Source organism: Cebidichthys violaceus, unplaced genomic scaffold (assembly GCF_023349555.1).
Source record: "Cebidichthys violaceus isolate CVI_PGR_0920_01 unplaced genomic scaffold, fCebVio1.0.p SCAF_70, whole genome shotgun sequence".
Classification (NCBI taxonomy): domain Eukaryota; kingdom Metazoa; phylum Chordata; class Actinopteri; order Perciformes; family Stichaeidae; genus Cebidichthys; species Cebidichthys violaceus.
In genome coordinates, this window is record NW_027176928.1 from 202,977 (window position 1) to 222,529 (window position 19,553).

The 19,553-nt window shown below is 41.6% G+C and overlaps 1 protein-coding gene across 3 annotated transcripts in view; it reads left to right on the forward strand.

Moving 5' to 3' along the window:
- galnt10 (polypeptide N-acetylgalactosaminyltransferase 10) overlaps positions 1-19,553 on the forward strand; it is a 272,477-nt gene that overhangs the window by 4,263 nt on the left and 248,661 nt on the right. For all 3 annotated transcript variants that reach the window (XR_011105377.1, XM_068736568.1, XM_068736569.1), the window contains exons 2-4: positions 9,621-9,723; positions 13,838-13,976; positions 17,297-17,463. Coding sequence is in view for 2 of the 3 variants with exons in the window: in XM_068736568.1 (XP_068592669.1) it covers positions 9,621-9,723; positions 13,838-13,976; positions 17,297-17,463 (409 nt within the window). In the remaining variant the exon portion in view is untranslated. The remainder of the gene's footprint in view (positions 1-9,620; positions 9,724-13,837; positions 13,977-17,296; positions 17,464-19,553) is intronic.

Genomic DNA, 19,553 nt, shown 5'->3' on the forward strand with positions numbered 1-19,553 from the left:
GGGGGGGGGGGATAATTAGCCGAATGAAAAGCGCTCATTGTGGAGCATGTCGAACACAAACTGTTGGCGGTTACGTTGCTTTGCCGGAAGCGTGGAATGGTTGAATGTTTCAGTCCAAACAGAGCCAAGAAGCAGCACTCTAGTTTCTATCTCAGTATTAAATAGCAAATGTTCGATTTTTTCCAAAATGTTATTGTGAAACGAGGTTAAGGGAAGAAGCAAAAAGCTGGTTTCTGGGTTTTTTTTTTTTCTTTTTTTAAATTAATTGAATCTTGGGCTAACTTCCCCTGCAGTGTACTCAGCAGCGTGGCTGAATGCCTTTCAGCGGCGCACTGACAGCTCCGTGTGTTAAACCAATTTATCCGTGCCTCTTAACCAAACCGAGCATTCGTCACCGTGGTAGAGGGAGGGAGGCTCCACCGGCTCAGCAAGAGCAGAGTAAGTTAGCTCTACATGGGGAGTTGTACGTTAGAGCGTCAGGCGAAGTCACATCTGTCCCTTAGTAGCCCCCCCCCCCTCAGGTCGAAACGGAGCCCAAGCGCACAAAGCGGCAAGCGGAGACAAGTTGATGAAGAGCCAATGGCCGCCTGTCTCGGATCGCTTCGTTCGTATATATCGCTCTAAAGACGTGACGCTGAGGGAGAACACACAGTTTTGTGGTGGCCTTCGTCGCTACAGCAAGTGAATTACACTCAAAATCAGAATTACACTCAAAATCAAGAGTGTAGGGAGGTAACTGTATATGTAAAATGATTTAAGAGGTGCTAGATTATTTACACAATAAGTGTATCATTAATATATTTTTATCGATATCTCGGTTGTCAATACCGGACGCGATATGCGACACCACTTCTCTGAATAATCCACAGATATCTCCTCTCAGCAGTTTTCGTATATAGGGACTACTTCTTTGGTAGAAAGTAGTCCCAATGAAAAACTGTTCACATAAACAATTCAACTCAACGAATTCCAATGTCAACTCCCGCGCCGCAGACTCTGCCGTGTGAACAAAGAGCACGGCTGCACTGCTTAACGGGAGGTCAAGCAAGTCTTCATGACAAAACCACGAAACGGCTCGCCGACCATCTCTGTTTTAGACATGAAGCAAACAGCTTTAGTCTTCAGTTAAACGTTTAACAACTGTAAACTCGTTTTTTTTTTTTGCACTGAAAACATTGGAAGAAGCTTCATTCCTGTGTTCACTCCTGTTCGCTAAACTGCCAACCTCGCCTTCGCCTCCGGCTTGAAAAAAACGGGGGACGGAGAGCTGCTCTTTGAGCCCGGCAACACCGCCGGCTCAGCACTTAATGGCCACCGTTCTGTATTTCTGCGGTTATTCCCCCGCCTCCCTCTTCCTCAGACATGATAATAAGGAGCTTATTTGAACGGCTGAGATGTGTTTGGACTGGAGCCAGCGGAGGCAGCGACCAACACAGCTGTAAATTACCACTGAACCCCACAGCGGGTCCATCGCACCACGGTTAAAGCCCACAATGTGTTTGTTTTTTTTTTGTGTCCCTTTGTTGGCAAGTTTGTGCAAGGGACGTTTAAATGCTTTTTTTTCTTTTTTTTTTCCCCTCCAGCGTTCATCCAAATTTAAAATGTGTTCTTACTTAGCAGTGTCACACGCAGCTGTTTTCATTGTCATGTGCCAAGGTTTTGAAATATGCATCAGTGAGAAACAGCTGCCGTCATCCCGTTACAAAAGAGGGACATTTTATTTTGTGTGTCCCCCTTTAGAGTATTAATTACCTAAAAAAAAAAAAGAAAGAAAGAAAAACATCATCCCGGTCACTCTGAATTAGGTTTGGCACAATGTCAGATTTTCACGACAAGGTTATCACAGCCAAAAGAATTCACATTAACAATATTTTCACAGTATCTATAGAAAGAAAAAAAAGTGAGCAAGTGAATTACGCTCAAAATCAGAGTGTAGGGAGGTAACTGTATATGTAAAATGATTTAAGAGGTGCTAGATTATTTACACAATATAAGTGTATCATTAATATATTTTTATCGATATCTCGGTTATCAATACCCGACGCGATATGCGACACCACTTCTCTGAATAATCCACAGATATCTCCTCTCAGCAGTTTTCGTATAGGGACTACTTATTTGGTAGAAAGTAGTCCCAATGAAAAACTGTTCACATAAACAATTCAACTCAACAAATTGCAACTGAAACAATATATGGTTGGCAGACTTATCTTCAGTTCCACAGAGAACCTTGGGAACAGAAACTCCTGCAGCATCGAGTTTGATCGGCCAGGTCAGCCCTATTGTACATACTTAAAAAACTTAAAATTCAGATATTTGCAAGTTTCCCCGGCTGAATCCGCCAACAGTTGTTATTAATATCCTTTAAGCTGTTTGGAGGAGCCTGTAGTCGGCTGATAGCGGGGCTGCTTTTAGCTGGAGGTGTTTGTGTACAGTTGTACGGTTTACCCTCTGGTCCTTTCTTTGTGTTTGTGGATGCACACAACTCAAGTGTGTATCTGTTCGGTTAGTGTGTACCTCTCAGGGTGTCCTGTCTTCTGTTTCTGTAGCTGTTTGTTTACTATGTGTGCATGCACACACAGATATGTACAATTACAAGGCTGCAAGCTGAAAACAAGCAGAGAGCTGCACAGCCTCCATTCTTTCCACAATATGTTGGAACCTGGCTGCCTACTTTTCATTAAATCTAAGATGATTAAATCATCATACATCTTGTATTGCTCAAGGCAAATGTACAAATTGTACAAATTATTTATGTATTTAGACCTTTACACACTGAGGGGGTTTGTTTGTACGCACATCAATATATATGTATACATATATATTACATTACGGTCATTTAGCAGACGCTTTTATCCAAAGCGACTTACAATTCAGTATCTATCTACACACCGTAGACGCAGCTACGGGAGACATTCTGGGGTTAAGTGTCTTGCTCAAGGACACATTGACATGAAACTAGTGGAGCAGGAGCCAGGGATCGAACCGCCGACCCTCTGATTGAAAGGCGGCCCTGCTCTCCACTTAGCCACGGTCACCCTCATCTAACTATTGGGGGGGGGAAATAAATATATATATATATATATATATATATATATATATATATATATATATATATATATATATATATATATATATATATATATATATATATATATATATATGTATATATATATATATATATATACATATATATATATATATATATACATATATATATATATATATATATACATATATATATATATATATACATATATATATAGATATATATATATATATATACGTGACTATTTTTCAGTTAATAAAGGTATCAGCCAATCATGTTGCGCTGAATGGACTTTTTTAAATTACAAAGGAAGAGAACATCAGATCCACGCCTACCATTCTTACCTTTCACAATAAAAGCAGACTGTGTAAATATCTTACTGTAGCTCAGGCTGTTTACCAGTCACCAGCTACAAATGTTTTTTTTTAGTGAACAAATACCAAGCAGAATGTAGTGTTTGAATAGAAAATGTAGATATAGTCATTTAAAACAACAAACAACAACACAAAAGGAAGTCTGACGGGCTGAGAAAAAGGTGCTTGATGTGACGTTTTCAGGAAAATGTTACTTTTCGTCTTTTCTTCGAGTGCAGCACCTTTTTAAAAAGTCTTGTGTGAACACGCCCGTTTGCAGAGTCCCGTGTTCTTGTGTCCTTCTCTTTATCCTTCACTTGATCTTCACTTTGATTCAGGAGCGAGAGCCTACATTTCCCTGTGCAGGTGATCAAAGCATTTTGTAAGACCAGTGTTCACATCACAATCCATCAATATCTGAGCAGACTGTCTTAAGACCGCCGGGGGGGGGTGGGGGGACGACTCCGTGAGTCTGGCATCTCGCTGGTCTTCTTCCTGCTCTCTCCATGCTCAGCAGGACTCTGGATAATGACTTCTTTCGGGAGACAACGGACTGTGCTGTGGCCTTCTCTTTGAGAGGGTTTGGAGTGCCTCGCTGCAGGGTCCTCCGCCTGGAGGTCCTGCCGCCCTCAGACTAATGTCTTGCTCTGACAGCACAGGCAGCGTAGGTCTAAAGAGACATTTGCATGGGTATCAAAACAGGGCTAAAAACCCAAACACCTTATCTGCATTTTAGAGGTCGGAGGATAACGTTGCTCTTTTTTAGCCGGTGTTGTGACTTGTGAAAGGACTTATTCATCTCCCTCTAGCCTGGCCTCTCGTCGAACTGAAGCAGGAGTAGGTCAGTTAGTACATGCAGAAGTTTCATGTTCTTAGAAGAGGTAACGGGGGAATTTGTGAGCCTCCAGCGCAGCTTGACTCGCCTGTGAAGTGGCTGAAGGTGGAGAAGGAAGAGCAGAGGGTGAGGTGGAATAGAGAAGACAGGTAATTGTGTCTCTGGGGGTCGAGGCGGATCTGTTTGTGATCTGACAGAACAGGAAGGGGAGGGGGGAGGGGAGAAAGAACAGAAAAGCTTCCTCTCCTCACCCGGAGCTTCTGTCGGCTCTGGGAGAGGAAACAGAAAAGGGAAGTATTGACCCAAGGTGGTCGGATTCATCCCTCTCAGAGAACAAATGGGCAGCTCTGTTCTTATCAGACTTACTGCTCTGCTGGTAATACCAGCTTTTCCTCGACGCCAAACAAAGGAAGTCCAACAGTAGTCCTCAATCTCTCCTTGTTTACGCCTCGTCTTTGTTCAGCACAGCAGACCTGGAAGCCGCTGAAGACGAGCGAAGCGCCGTCTGTTTAAAAGTGGCTGCTTGAGATAACGAACACCTTTTCGAGGCTGGTATTCAATCAAAATATACAAAAACAAAACATTGCCGTTTTCATTTTTAATTGTTGTGGAACGGTGTTAAAATTCCCACTAACGTGAAGTTACATCACTGCCTTAAGGTAGGCGGCAACGAACGGCAACTTGAACTCCATGAGGGCTGAGAAAGATGAACACAAATGGGCAATAACTAAATGAAAACTACGACTGACTATTCTTAAATCCTTACCATTAGTGGGACAAAAAAAATACAAATAAAGCAAAGCTCACATTTTCTGGACAATTGTCTAGAGACACAGCCGGCAGTAGCTTCTACTGTAAACAACAACAAATAAAGAGAGACATTTGTACAGTCTTCTGTCAAGACACATTCTCGTCTTAATGAATTGTTAAGTGTTGACTTGGCAGTTCAGCTATCCTCTCGGGAATGCTTCTCGAGGCAGTAATAGAACACAGCAGCGTGAAATACATAGCGATATGGAACGAGAGCAACACAAACAATACCCCTATTTCTGATTTATTCGGAAAATCCGTATCAGGGTGTTTTCTAACAGAGAAAAAGCAAAGCGTTTGGAGGCTGACAGCAACCACCATATGTAATAAAAACCCGACATTCTCTTTATTGGCAAAGTTTTCCACTCTGCTTTATTAGAAAGTTTAGAAGGTACAAGTGAGACGTCACTGGCATTCTTCGTCTGACTTTGCTGTCATTTATATCTCAGGAGAAAAGGTTCTCCCTTGTGCCGTAATACTGTACATCCAGTGAAGAATAAAGCCGCCGCCGCAGAGCACGAGGAGGTCACTCTTTTCAGAAAAAAAAAAAAGGGTAACGCCTCAGAGGTTAGCATGGCATTTCCATTCATTGTGGCGCGCCTTTCATGGGCTTTTGAGGTGTTGAAGACCTTTTCAAGTCTGGTGAGGTGCGACGTGTGAGGCCTTTTCAGGAGCCACTGAGAGATGACACAAAGTAGTTGCCAGATATGTCAAGAATAGGAAGTAATGTAGAACGATGAAGGATAAAAAAAAAAAAAAAAAAAAAAGTTCGACAAAAGCAGAAAAAAGTTCAAAAGGGTGCATCATCTTTCATTTTCCTCAAACAACTGCAGTTGAATGACCACTTAGCCCCGCCCACCTTAGTTTTAGCTTTCCATTGTAGAATGACACATACGTAGTTTTACCCGATTTACTACTCAAAAGTCTTTGTAAGTTTTGACACAGTATTAGCTGTCTGGATCCCATGTGCTGATGATGTAGCAGCAACAAATAACTTTTCAAAATTAGAGATTTCCTTGTTACTGTGCCAAACTATTTTGTACGATACCTTTTGGTCTAACAACAGTTTTACAATTGTTAAAAACTGCCGTCTTCAACATTTTTATCTCCACCAGGAGGATCATGTAATCGGTGTCTGTGTGAGTGAGTGTGCACCTGTGCGTCTGTCCAAGGCTAATCTTGCATTCTGCTGAAGCAAACTGCATCATATTTTTTGGGAGGCAACCTACGGTTCTAACAAGTGAAGCTTGAATGCGGAAGTCTCTGAAAACCTGCATTCTCTCTACTGACCAGCAGAGGGTAACTCCTCTGATTGCAAAAAAATAAGTCATAGTCTATGAGAAAATGACTCTACTTCTCACTTGATTTGTTACCTCAGTAAACATTGTAAGCATGACTTTGTGGTCTCAAACGCTCCTTTCACGTCTTCTTCAGTGCAGTATGATGGTCCTGTTGAGAGACAAATAGACCATAAAGCAGGGTATGCTTTAGGGCGGGGCTTACGGCGTCACTACGTCACTCCTCCGCATTCCAAATATGGTCATTTTTGTTCAGTGGTTGAAAAAAACGTCACGATGACTACGTCCACTTCTTATATACAGTCCATGGTTACGGCTCATGATCAGGGACCTCTCCTGGTTGCGGTGACCCATCGTGGGGAAAAACTGTTTTCGACAATGAGTTTGGCTTAACAGCTAACGGAACTACGAACACACACTGCTGAGTCAGCGACTTGCTTTTCTGGACGGGCATTATCTAATTGCGGGTTGTAGTCGTTCAATCACCCAATGCAGCGGTGGTAGATCTGCACTCTACTGTCGTCACCTTTCTAGTTCGAAGCTATCATTGTGTGGAGGATGGTTTTAGTCAATAATCTACTGCATTGTGAAAATAAATATATATATATATATATATATATATATAAATATATATATTGTAACTCATGTTTATCCCAACCCAGGGACAGATACTTTGAAAGCAGCAAACATTCGATGAATAGATGAGCAGACCATTAAGAGGCTACGTGAAAGTTAATTAGTGATCACTCAGGTGAAATTGGCCACCCACACCCTCCCTCGCTGTCATCCTCTCTCTCCCCCCTCGCTGCGTTCAACCTGAACGTTTCGCTTGATAGAGAACGAATTCCATCGCAGCGTGCCCCTTATCTGACACAGTGCTTTGTAATTAATGATTGAATAGTTGATGGAGATAAAACATTGGCTGCATGGTTTTTTTTTTTTTTTTGTCGTCGCTCCTGTCACGCCCTATTAGCCAGTTCACGCTACACACCGTGAATATTGATGGAGGCGAAAAGTGTCGTGCGGTAGAAATGTGTTTGCGGCAGCGTGACGCCTCGTCCCTGTGATGATGGCCATTAGGAAGGCATCGGCAGAGCGCACAGCAGGTAGGCAGAGGCGGGAACGCACCGAGCAGAATAACGATGAATGCGTTCGCTTGTTCTGTTTTTTTTCTTTTTTTTTTTCCTTTTTGTACAATGCGAATGCCATTTACACCAGCTTTTACGAGGCGGTGATGTGCTTGATACGACATCATACAGTTCCCACAGCAGTGGAGATTCACTCCTTTATTTGCAATCCTACCCCACCTGCCTCGCCAGTTGAATTGGATTTTTTTTTTTTTTTTTTTTTTTTTTAAGTGTTGGAGTGGACGAGAAAGGGTCAGGCAACCCTGGGGGTTTTGTTTCGTGAGGTCTCTGAGAGGTCTCTGAGAGACGGAAGAGCAATGATGGTTCAGGCCTCCTGCAGTGCTTGCTTGTATCTTTTGAAAAAATTGGTTGATTTTTGTATGTTTAGCCTGACGTTTTTGGCTGTTATTTTGTTATTGTAATGCAGGGTTAGTGTGGTGTCCTGTTTAATTTCCTGTTTATTATTATTATTATATTGGTGTTGAGCGATTAAGTCAGCTTTTCTGGAAGTTAGATTCCCCTTTTTGTTTGTTCTCTGCAAAGTCCTCAACATCTGCTGCAGCAGTAGGAAACACACAGATGGACACTCGCTTCATGTCGGGTCCTGGTGTGACACAATGGACCTCATACAAGGACATGTGAGGAAGAGGAACAAGAGGAAATATGAAGCAAAAAAGAGAGGAAGGACGAATTATACAGAGATTTTACTTTGTAATGAAAAGACTAAACGGCTAAAACAGAAACAGGAAATGATGTCAACCTCAGACTCACATTTTTTGTCACTCAGGTGAGGTACGTTACTGCAAAAATGTTTCGTCTCGCAGACTCAGATCACACGGAATCACTCGGTCTTCTTCCTGCAGAAGAGGAGCGGTGGCCGTTCCAGTCCAATGACCTCCTCATACAAATCAATCGGAACGCAACGCATCGCTAACACCACCAATCACAATAATTAGCTCTTCATTTTTCTTGAAAGAAGGTGGCGCTGAACAATCGAGATCCCGATTTTCCACAGTTAAACTTAATTGTCTGTTTGTGTTGCTGCGCTGCGTTTTCGAAGACAAAACTGTCCGTCAAACCGCTCAAACACAGCTGTCTGCATGTTTTCGGACCAGTTTTGTGGCGTGTTCTTGCTGTTTTTAAGACATTTTTTTAATTCTCTGCTCATAGAAAATGTTATTTAGATTTCATTTAAATCACAAATAACAGTATACTGTTAAGGTGAGAACATAGTATGAGTTGTAATCATGTTTTAAACAGTATCTGCCACCTTGGATACCTCTGTAGCAGCTGCTGTCGGCACATTTCACTCCCGAACAAACCCTCCTATTACGCCCATTGCGGTTTGTTTTTCCTGTGCTGTGGCATCAGCTAACAGCCTGGTTAATAGCATTCCGTGCAGTCAGTCGTGTCGTTTGCATTAACAACATTTACTAATTGCATCCTCCCATGGAACTAATTGATTTATCATTGTGCTGTGATCCTATAATATCCTCAGAGTCTCAGAAAGTAATTTCCAAAGCAGAGACAATTTCTTAAATGGCTGTATTGAATTTGAATGCTGAGGAGAGAATAATAGCGTTGGTGATGAGGGTGTGTACTGCATGTGTGTGTGTGTGTGTGTGTCTGTGTGTCTGTGCATATGTGTCACAGCAGTGAAACTGAATGTCATTTTCTAGGTGTCATAACAAATAGAAAGAGATTTTTTTTTTTTTTTTCCCCACCCTTTGTGTAAACCGCCAGCTGTCAGAAGCACACTTTAGGGAGGAAAAACAGAACTCGTACAGATTTTGGAGGAAAATTAAGTAGACATAAAGTGGGTTTATTCCATTTTTGAATAGATTATATAGATTCCTATGCATCACATTTGTATTATTTAGAAGCACAAGATATCTTCCTGTATTTGTTCACAGTTTCATATCAAAGACAACACTTTTCTTTCTTCCTTGTTCACGACCAACAGAAATCACTTCATGTTTTACAGACCCACTTCTCGGTCTTTCAAGGAAACCTCTTTCATTTCTAGATAATGTGATGGAGAGCTTTTGTGCAAACATTTTTGTGGTTCGTATATATATTTTTAGAAACGCGACCAGCTACAATGATGGAGGCCTAAATGCTTTGTGCTTCTTCTGCCTGCTCTTGCAGGGCTTGAACCAGATGAGGAAGGTCGCTCAGGTGGGACTCGATGGTGTGCGGCGGACAGACTGGCACGACTACGAGGCGATGAGGAGAGATGCCGCTCGCTCAGGTAGGTCCTAACTCTGTGCCGATGCTGCTGGGTTTTTTTTTTTTTTGGACATGTCTTCTTAGAACATCTGCTGTGTTTCAGCACTGAGGCCACACACACACACTACACACACACACACACTACAGCATTCTATTTCAAGTGTTTTTTTAAAATTAATTGTCTTCTCTTAATTCCTTCCAAGTGGATGTGTGAAGCAGTGTGAATCAATGCTGCGAGTACAGTTCTGAGTTTGTAAATAAACACAGTTAATCTTCTACTACAAGCATCGATTCAGTCTCATGCGTTGAGTGGGAAACATGCCTTTTGTCTTTTTTGTTTTTTTTTACAAATGGAACAGATTGAATTGGCTTTCATATCTTATTAGGTGCTACTATAAGAACAGTGCTGCCGGCAGGATTCAATTTTTTTACAGTACGCACAAGAACTGCCTCTCACGCTTATAGGCTACCTTTGATGTCTGAGGTCCCAGCATGCACTTAGGCAGTCTGCTCAGCAAGCGTGTGAGCTAGCAAGACAGAGAGAGAGAGAGAGAGAGAGAGAGAGAGAGAGAGAGAGAGAGAGATTCATGTTTGTTTGCACCGATTCAACAACACCACCATAAAACTAACCAGCCAGTAGGACTGAAAAACAACAACAGCCAGCTAGCAGGAAACAATTTAGCCAGTAGCACCTTAGTATTACTTGAGGCCCTCTGGCAACAGCAGCTTTTGGAGGCCCTTCCCTCCCTTCACAATTGGCACGGCAACATTAATTCAGCACCCTCCCCAGAATTGTTTCCTACTTGTGTAATCCAAACTTTTCAAGTCACTGCAGTGCATGTTTAGGTCCAAAAGACCAACATTTACTCCATAAAGATAGTTATCATTTCCAAAATTCACAACATTTAGCCAAATATTCTGCTTCAAACCATTGTTGTTGGAAATTTAGCCTTTTAAAAAACATTATTTCCACTGCTGGGTAAGCCCATTCATTAAGGTGCCATGGATATAGCCCAACGTTATCTCACAGAAATACTTGAAATGACCACAACCTCTTAACAGCGGAGATAGCACTTAAAGTGTTAAGACTATGTGTCTGCACCACGGGGACAATGTACACTTAGATTTAGGCAACAAAAAACACGGAACTTCACAATCCTTTACACAAATATTTCCCTGCTTTTGCTGGCTTCTTACACCCAGCTGAGTAAACGGGCCAAACCATCAGGAAGCTACAGCTCCTCTACAGGACTGTTTTGAATGTACAGAATGACCTATATTCAGGGTTCACCGCCCACGAGAACTACATCTATCCTGAGGAATATACAATCATATCAGAAAATGTGCTGACAATGTGGTGATCATAAAGACGATAACATAGTTTACCAACCAGAAAGCATGGATGAATGGAGAGGTGAGCGCATGTGTCAAATGTGTCCCGCCTCCAGAGGACCGGCCACTGTCAGTACCCAGAGTAGATGTGAGAAAAACTGAATACGAGTAAAGCTGCTGGGTGTGATCACATCCCTGGTCGTTATCATCAGCTAACTGAAGTCATCCCTGAGATTTTCAACATACGACTGTCACAGGAAAGTGTTCCCAGTTCGGAATGAGAGCCACACGTCCTCCTGTCTAGTGTTGAACACCGGAGCCCCCCAGGGCTGTGTGTCCAGACACCTCCTTTTCACGCTGTACACCACCGACCGCCGCCCCCGACATGAAAACAACTCTGTTGTGAAGTTCTCAAATGACAATACCTTCATCGGACGGATTACAAACAACGATGAGACTTCACAGGAAACCTACAATCTTGCAGAGTTGCGCTCGGAGAACAACCTGTTGCTCAACATCAATAAGACCAAGGAGCTGATTTTTGATTTTCATGGAGAAAAAAAAAGGAGATGAAGACACACACCCCTTCGTCTACATCAATGGAGATGAGGTGGAGCAAGTGGACAGTTTTAAGTTTCTGGGAATCAGCATCACAAACAACCTGACATGGTCATCACACATCTCCATCCTTTTGAAAAAAAGCTTTTAAGGAAACTTTAGAAGGCAAAATGCCCAGGTTAGTTCTTGTTCAATTTTTAGAGAGGATCATTAGAAGGCTGACTGGAAACATTACAAACTGTCATGGGATGTACACGGCCCAGGACAGGAGGACTCTACAGTGGGTGATTACAGCTGCACAGGACATCATTGGTACCTATCTACTGAGTATTGGTGACAGGAGGTGCCTGCGAGGAGCTCAAAGAATATTAAAAGACCTGTTCACCCTGCTGCTGACTGGCAAGTGTCACAGAAGTATCGTACCTGCAGACCTCAGAGCATCTTCTTTCCTCAAGCTGTGAGACCACTGGATTTATTCTCCTCCCTCCACCATATAATAAAGTTTTGGGGTTTTGTTATATTTTATTATGTAACAAAATGGGACTACAAAATCCATTTTGTTGCGCAACCCTGTTGTGCAACGACAATAAATAGACCGTGTGCCTTGTACTTTCAGACCCAGAACCTGCAGAGAAATATGTAGTATGAATTTGGGACACAGCTTGTGTTTGAATATCTCAGCATGCAGTAATGGAGAAAGGCAAATGGAGAAACTGCAGTTTGAATGGTATAGCTGCCTAGAGAGAGATGGAGACAGACAGAAAGAGAAACAGTATGTCTCAATAACCAAACCTGTCTGGAGCACTTCACATGCCGCCAGCTAAGTAGGGAAGTGTGTAGTGTGCAAGTAAACACGTTGGTGAATTTCAGTTTGAAGAAAAGCACTGAAAGAATCTGTAATTCAGTCAAAAAGAATCTTATAATATGGTTTCTAAACATGTCTCAGGGTTCAGATTTGCCTCAGGAGGAGCAGAAAACACCAAATAAGTGATATATGTGAGTTTATTAATCAAGGAAAAGAAGACGTAGAAGTAGAAGAGTTTATCTCTGAAATGAGCCATTAAAGTGAGGAGTTATTTTCCACAGTTATTGCCTTCAGGAATGTAGACAGATCATCTCTACCTAATGAAACAAGGCAGCTGACTTTAATTTGATGCTCTCCTCTGACTATAGATAAGCCTCCATGCATGCGTCTGTGTGTGTTTGTGTGGAGTGCGTTGATGAGTGGCTAATGAAACATGCAGCACAGTGTAATTTGATGCACTCCTGAAATAAGCTTGAATGTTTGTGGGTCGTTGGAGTGATTAGGTACATGCTTATGTCTTACATCTAGGCTGAGTGCTATACAGTGTATGTATAGGTATATATTGGTTGTCTTAGTCTTGACTTGAAACAATTGGTTGATTAATTAATTACTCAATGGACTGAAAACATGTTGGTTCATTTTTTATTAAAGTAATTTTTCCCCAGCCGGTTACAGTGTTTTGAATCCAAATAGTATCCTATTTTCTTGCTCTTTTATGATATTAAACTAAATAGGTTTGGGACTGTTGGTCAGACAAAACAAGCCACTTTGGATTAGGAAAACATTTTCTCTTTACTGTTTGCTGACGATTTGTAGACCAGACGATTCATAGATTAATCAGGAAAATAACCAGCAGATTAATCAATCATGAAAATAATTGTTAATTATAGTTAATTGTTATTATCTGTGCTTCAATGCTTTGATCCTTTGCATGCATTTTGGAAATGTAGCTAGTTTTGTCCAGATTTTCTGTTTATATAAAGGACAAAATAATTAGAAAGTTCAGTATGCTTAAAAAGAGAAACATATTTTAATGTTTACAGTGAGTTATGAAATTGAGATCATTTATGAACACACATTTGTATTCATACCTCTCAATACAACCTGTGTTGCATTTTGTATTGTTCATCTTTCTATGTCACAGAGGAAGTATCATAAAGGTAATTACAGAATATCACTATGTGACACTGCCATTTCTGCACAAACATCTGGTCTCCTCCAGCCAGAAACCTTCAACCAGCGTTAATTTATTTTTGGCCACTTGGGGGCCACAATTGGTGGAGTAAACACACCATGATATTAATCAACCGATTTAAATATCAAGCGGACAAAATAAGCTTACGTAGTGTTTGAGTCTAAACGTATGTGTCTGAAATGCATGCAAAGTCTCAGGGTTAATGGAGAGTCACTGACCTGCACTGTATGTTTGTGTTTGATTCAGGTAACGGTGAACAGGGGAAACCGTTTCCTCTGTCAGAAACTGACCGGGTAGACCAGGCCTACAGGGAGAACGGATTCAACATTTACATCAGCAACCGGATCTCCCTCAATCGCTCCATCCCCGACATTCGACATGCAAAGTAAGTCCTGTGTGTGTGTGATGGTGTGTGTATTTACCTGTCTTGTGGGGACCTTTATACTTTCACATTTTGGGGACTCGCCTTCCTTACAGGGACACGTCCCCATAACGTAAATCATTACAGGTAAGGTTAGGGTAAGGTTTGGTTTAGGAAAGGGTTAGGATTAGGCTATAGCGGTTATGGTTAGGGTGTGTCTCCAGGAAATCAGTGTAAGTTAATGTAATGTCCCCAAAATTTATAAAAAGACAACTGTGTGTGTGTGTGTGTGTGTGTGTGTGTGTGTGTGTGTGTGTGTGTGTGTCTCTGGCTGCCGGTTAATGTTTGAAAGCACACCTTAAACAAAGTCAAACACTTGCTATGCACGGTCAACAACACATGCAATTTGAATGCATTGGCTTGCTTGTGAAATGCCAAGATAAAGATCTTTTTTTAGGAGTACCACCAATGGACTGACGTTGCCTTGAATCATTTGATCGTATCTTGTGAAAAAAATAAAAATAAATCACAAGCACGCAGTAAAATGTGGAAGTTTATTAAAGTCCCTGACATCCACCTGTGTATTCATCTTCATAGGAACAGCACGGCGTGGAGAGAATGCTCGGTGCAGTATTTGTCAAGGATTACTGCTGCATCAGAAAACACCACCATTTTTGAAGTTATAGAATTCAGAGATCAGGTCCTATTCAGCTCCTGCATGCTCCCTTTCAATCTCAGAATGGTATTGTCGAAGGCCTTAAATCACAGTTTTTCTTTTGCCTGCCTGCCTGACTATCATCAGACTATTGACCCTTCCCTTTCTTTCATGTAGAAAGCAGCTTGGAATGCTTTATCACTGCCAGTTTACCCACAAGGACTGATTTTTTTTTTTTTTAAACCGGTGCGTATAAAAGCAGGCCTTCCTTGACCGAACACATCTCTTGCCGTGACTCGTCTGTGCTAACAGGTACTCTGGAATAAATGCAACACCTCAAATCAGCCACATATTCGGGGTTTTTTTGACAGTCAGCTGACTGATGTAGATGCATGAGAACATGTGGATCCTGGTTTTAGAATATGGTAGGCGGCTTAAGCTTCTTATTAAATCCACTCATATCCATTTTACACACTCGTACATACAGCAAACAGAGCTGTTTTAAGACGTTTTAAGAAGGGACAAGTGAAAGTCACGTCTGAAGTTCTTTTGGGTCAATGACCAATCTGCATCAGCAGATAGCAAGTCAAGATGTCTTTCGGGTCAAAATGCTGATCAATACAATGACCCAGCATTTCAATACTATAGTTCCAAAGCAGTTGATAAGGTGTATAGCAATATAAGGCCTGTTTGGAATCATATTGTGATGAAATCCCATGTTGAGATATCGTGATAAACAATTACATTTTTCTTAATTGATAATATAGAGCAGACACTAACTTGAATTTCTCCAGAAATCTGATCAGTTAAAGCAAACAATCACATTACTCTGTTTTTGTGCGCATATGTAAACGTAGTCAGTGTGTAGTCGGGAGATGTTTTTTTTTTTTCTCTTTACTTAAATTACATTTATTTTGCACTTAAGGTCTATATAAAAATAATTAAATGAGAAAATATTGATTCCACACAGGAGTATACAAAAATAGGTTTCATCATGTAGTTATTTCATTTAGACGATGTATTTGTTCAATTACCAGAAACCAGATTTCGAGGTATTAAACGCCCATCCCTTCAGTCTGGATAAGTGTTCCAGGAGGTGTCAGCGGGCCAAAACCTGAGACTTGAATATTTCTGCTGTTACGTCTCAAGTCAAATAAGGTCTCAATTAAGTCAAGTCCTTCCCTCCCTCAATTATCTACAAGTGTTTACTTGACAACAGCCATAATCAAAGCCCAAAGACTTGCTTCGGTGTAGTTGTAATTGAATTATTAGCATGTAAATGGTGTTAAGGACTGATGTAGCCCCTGTGGCTGCCAGACACTTGTCACCCTCCTGTGACCAATCATAGGGACGCACCTGCTCCCCCCCCCCCCCCCCCCCCCCCCCACCGACCAGTGGCTGCTCCCCCTGACTTCATTCACTTATGTCTGCCTCGTAGGCAGCGTCTGTCTCCCTCTTGGTGATTGGCATGTTGTCGGTGCCTCCGAGGCAGCCAGTCCCAGACCTGCGACTGACACATTCGATTTCTGCACGCTGATGAGATTTAATTGAAGCACACACACACTCTCTCTCACACACACACACACACACACACACACACACACACACACACACACACACACACACACACACATCCTCTGTGGAATTGGACAGGGTTTGTTAAGAGTCACCAGTCGACCGTCTGCCTATCACTCTGCCCGCCTGTCTCCCAGCGTTCATATTTGAATAAATAACACGCAGGCTGATGTTCAACACGGACATTGATCGTCTGACACAGTTCGCTACACACTCTCTCTCTCTCTCTCTCTCTCTCTCTCTCTCTCTCTCTCTCCCTCTCTCCCTCCATCAGCGTAGGGGCCGTAACTCTCTTTTCCCGTGATTAGCTCCTATGCAGGGGTCACGCCGCTTGCTGCGATGATCATGTACGAGGTGATCGCTGTAACCCGTCATCGGAGCACAATGTTAACAGCTACGGCGACTGATGACAGCTGTGTGTGCTGCAAATAATAAGATTAAAAGCTGGCTCTGATGCAGGAGGGAGCATGTCACTGCAGAGCCCGCTGCACTGAGCTATAGCGTGAGGTTGTTATAATGTATTGAAGTCCACAGGAAGGACGGAGAATCTATTTTAACCAGGTTTTTCTTTGTGCCTAACCTCACCAAATCTCATCCCTAGTCATGTCAGTTCACACACCGCTAAAATGGCAATTTGTTATGGGTTTGAAAGACACTGGCTAACAATGTTGTCTTGCCAAAAGGGCCCCAGATCAAACAACAGTATATAACACACATACATGGTCGTTTTATGTGGTTGTATTCATTGCTTCTTCTTTTTTTGCCAGCCAACAACAGAGAGAGATTTCGATGATTTTACATCTCACTATTCACTGCTAGCGCTATTTATAGCTTTTCACTGAAAACAGCATCTTTTCAAGAATTTTTTTTTAATTTTTATTATTACTATTTTTCTGTAATATGTTGCGCAACACACAGAGACAATTTGGCAACTAAACCAAACATGTATGTGTATGTAGATATGAAACGTAAAGGGCTCTTTAGAGGCGAGTAAATGCATTTTTCTTCCGTCCCACAATAAGGCGGATGGAGCAAAACAAGGACAGATTTGTAAAATGGCCACTCTGTACATATCAAGTGTCATATTTTTGTATATATTTGTGCATGTTTGCAGCTGTAAAGAGAAGCTGTATGCAGAGAAGCTGCCCAACACCAGCGTCATCATCCCGTTCCACAACGAGGGCTGGTCGTCGCTGCTGAGGACCGTTCACAGCGTGCTCAACCGCTCTCCTCCACAGCTCATCGCCGAGATCATCCTGGTGGACGACTTCAGCGACAAAGGTACAGAGGACACACACACACACACACACACACACACACACACCCGTACAGATAACACACCTCTTCATGTTTGATTAGTGTGTCACTTCTCTCAAATTGTAAATCCTGGAATGGCGTTTTGAACAGTTATGACATAGTTTGTTTGATTCCCTACTTTTGGTCGAATTTATATACATATTACATAGGTTTTTAAACTATATTGGTTTCTTTTTAATAGATAATTTTGCAGATTTTTGGTGCTATTTTTTCGCAATTTTTCCATCACCAAATTCCTGGCTAAAATGGGTAAATGCAACTAGAAAATGTAAAGTTGTAGGTCAGACCAATTGAAGAGGATTTCAGTCAAAAGTCAGGGTTTTCATCAGGAATTTCTACAGTGCTGTACACATTTCTCCCTATTTTCAATGGGATGACCGTGATAAAAAAAAAAAAAATCACTTGATAAAACTGTAAAGGCAGAATGAGAAGGATTTTCCTCAATAAAACCATCTTTTGACTCATACAAAAAGAATCCCTCTCAATCATCACCTTTGACCCACTAGGTTTTCTGAAAAGATAGAAATTGTTTTCCTAACACCGCTGACCGGTTAGAGTTTTCTAGATTGCGAGGAAGAATTTCTGAGCCAAATTTGAGAAAAAATAAAGTTATCGATTAGCACCAAAGACACAATAACTGCTATGCCAGCGGCTGAGAATTCTGGCTTCCAAACCTTCTCTGAGGGCTCTTATACGATTTAAAAACTCCTCGTCCAAGAGGTTATTGAAAAATTCTCAGTCTATCGTTGACCTCCTCACACTCAGCCTCACAAACCCAACCTGTGGAAACATCCACAGTGAACTGAGTAACACCCGGCAGCTGGACACCAGACTAATCATTGGATGTTGGGAGTTCCTTGATAACGTGACACCCTGAATCTGTCTTCCTGCAAACAAAGAGCATGGGGAAAAAAAACACATTTAAACTACACACTTTGAAGATTAGTTTTAAAATCAAGCTTCTCTCTGCAATCAGAATGGGTATTACTTTCCTCATTTATTCAAAAACATGGTCTTAAAAAAAGAAAAGAACATTGCCTCAATATTTTGATATGATTGAAGATTCAAGAGCCATTTCCTCAAGTACACCTACCTGAGCGTGCGTTTCGGTGCGGGTCAGTTTCAAGTACCCCAACAAACCTTTTGTGCAAACTGTATGTAAGGATATGATACAATATTCAGTATATGTAAGCACACAAGGTAATTGTGTAAAACGTAGATATGTTGCTATTGAGGCGGGTGTGTGTGTGTGTGTGTTGCATTTCAGCACTTAGAACTCAAACCCTGCTGTTGGGAAAGTGAATGTAAAATGATATTTTAAAAGAATGAAAAGAACAGATATCTTTCAATAAATAAACGTTCAGGGAAAATAAGAATAAAAACAACCCATGTGTTTTTACCTGGTAGCTGAGGACGGCACTAATTGGTCATTTTGCTGCCCAATTTCCACAGGAACGATGAAGGTATACTCATATCTTACTAAACAAAACACTTCTCTATTTCAGTGTGTTCTGTTTTGGTCCAATCTGTTCAGCACTTGCTTTTTGTTTGTGAATTCCTGGCTCTTTAGCAGCTCTCTCCAGTCAACATCTCATTTCCATTGTTACATAGCATTGTGGTATTTCTCTGTGTGTGTGTGTGTGTGTGTGTGTGTGTGTGTGTGTGTGTGTGTGTGTGTTTGTGTTTGCACCTACCTGTCGGCGTGTTATTTTGTCTCTCACTCTCCCTTCGCCAGCCCTCTTAAGAAAGTGTTTAATTCCTTGTTAATTAGCGCTCTCTGTCACGGTCCCTCGTTGAAGGATGTGTTTACCTCCCGTCTCCACGGTAATGAGATGTTCCCGCTGCCTCAGACTCATTTAGAGGTCGGAGACCAAACCCTCCCAACTGCTGCTGCGGAGCGGAGAGGAAACACAAAGTGGCGAAAGTATGGCTACAAACGTATAGTTTTTTCTTTGTAGAAATTGCTTGAGGCAGAGTGATACAGGGGGAAAAAAAGAAGTAAATTCAACCAATTTAATGTCCCACTCCATCCTATACATAAGCAATTAAATAGA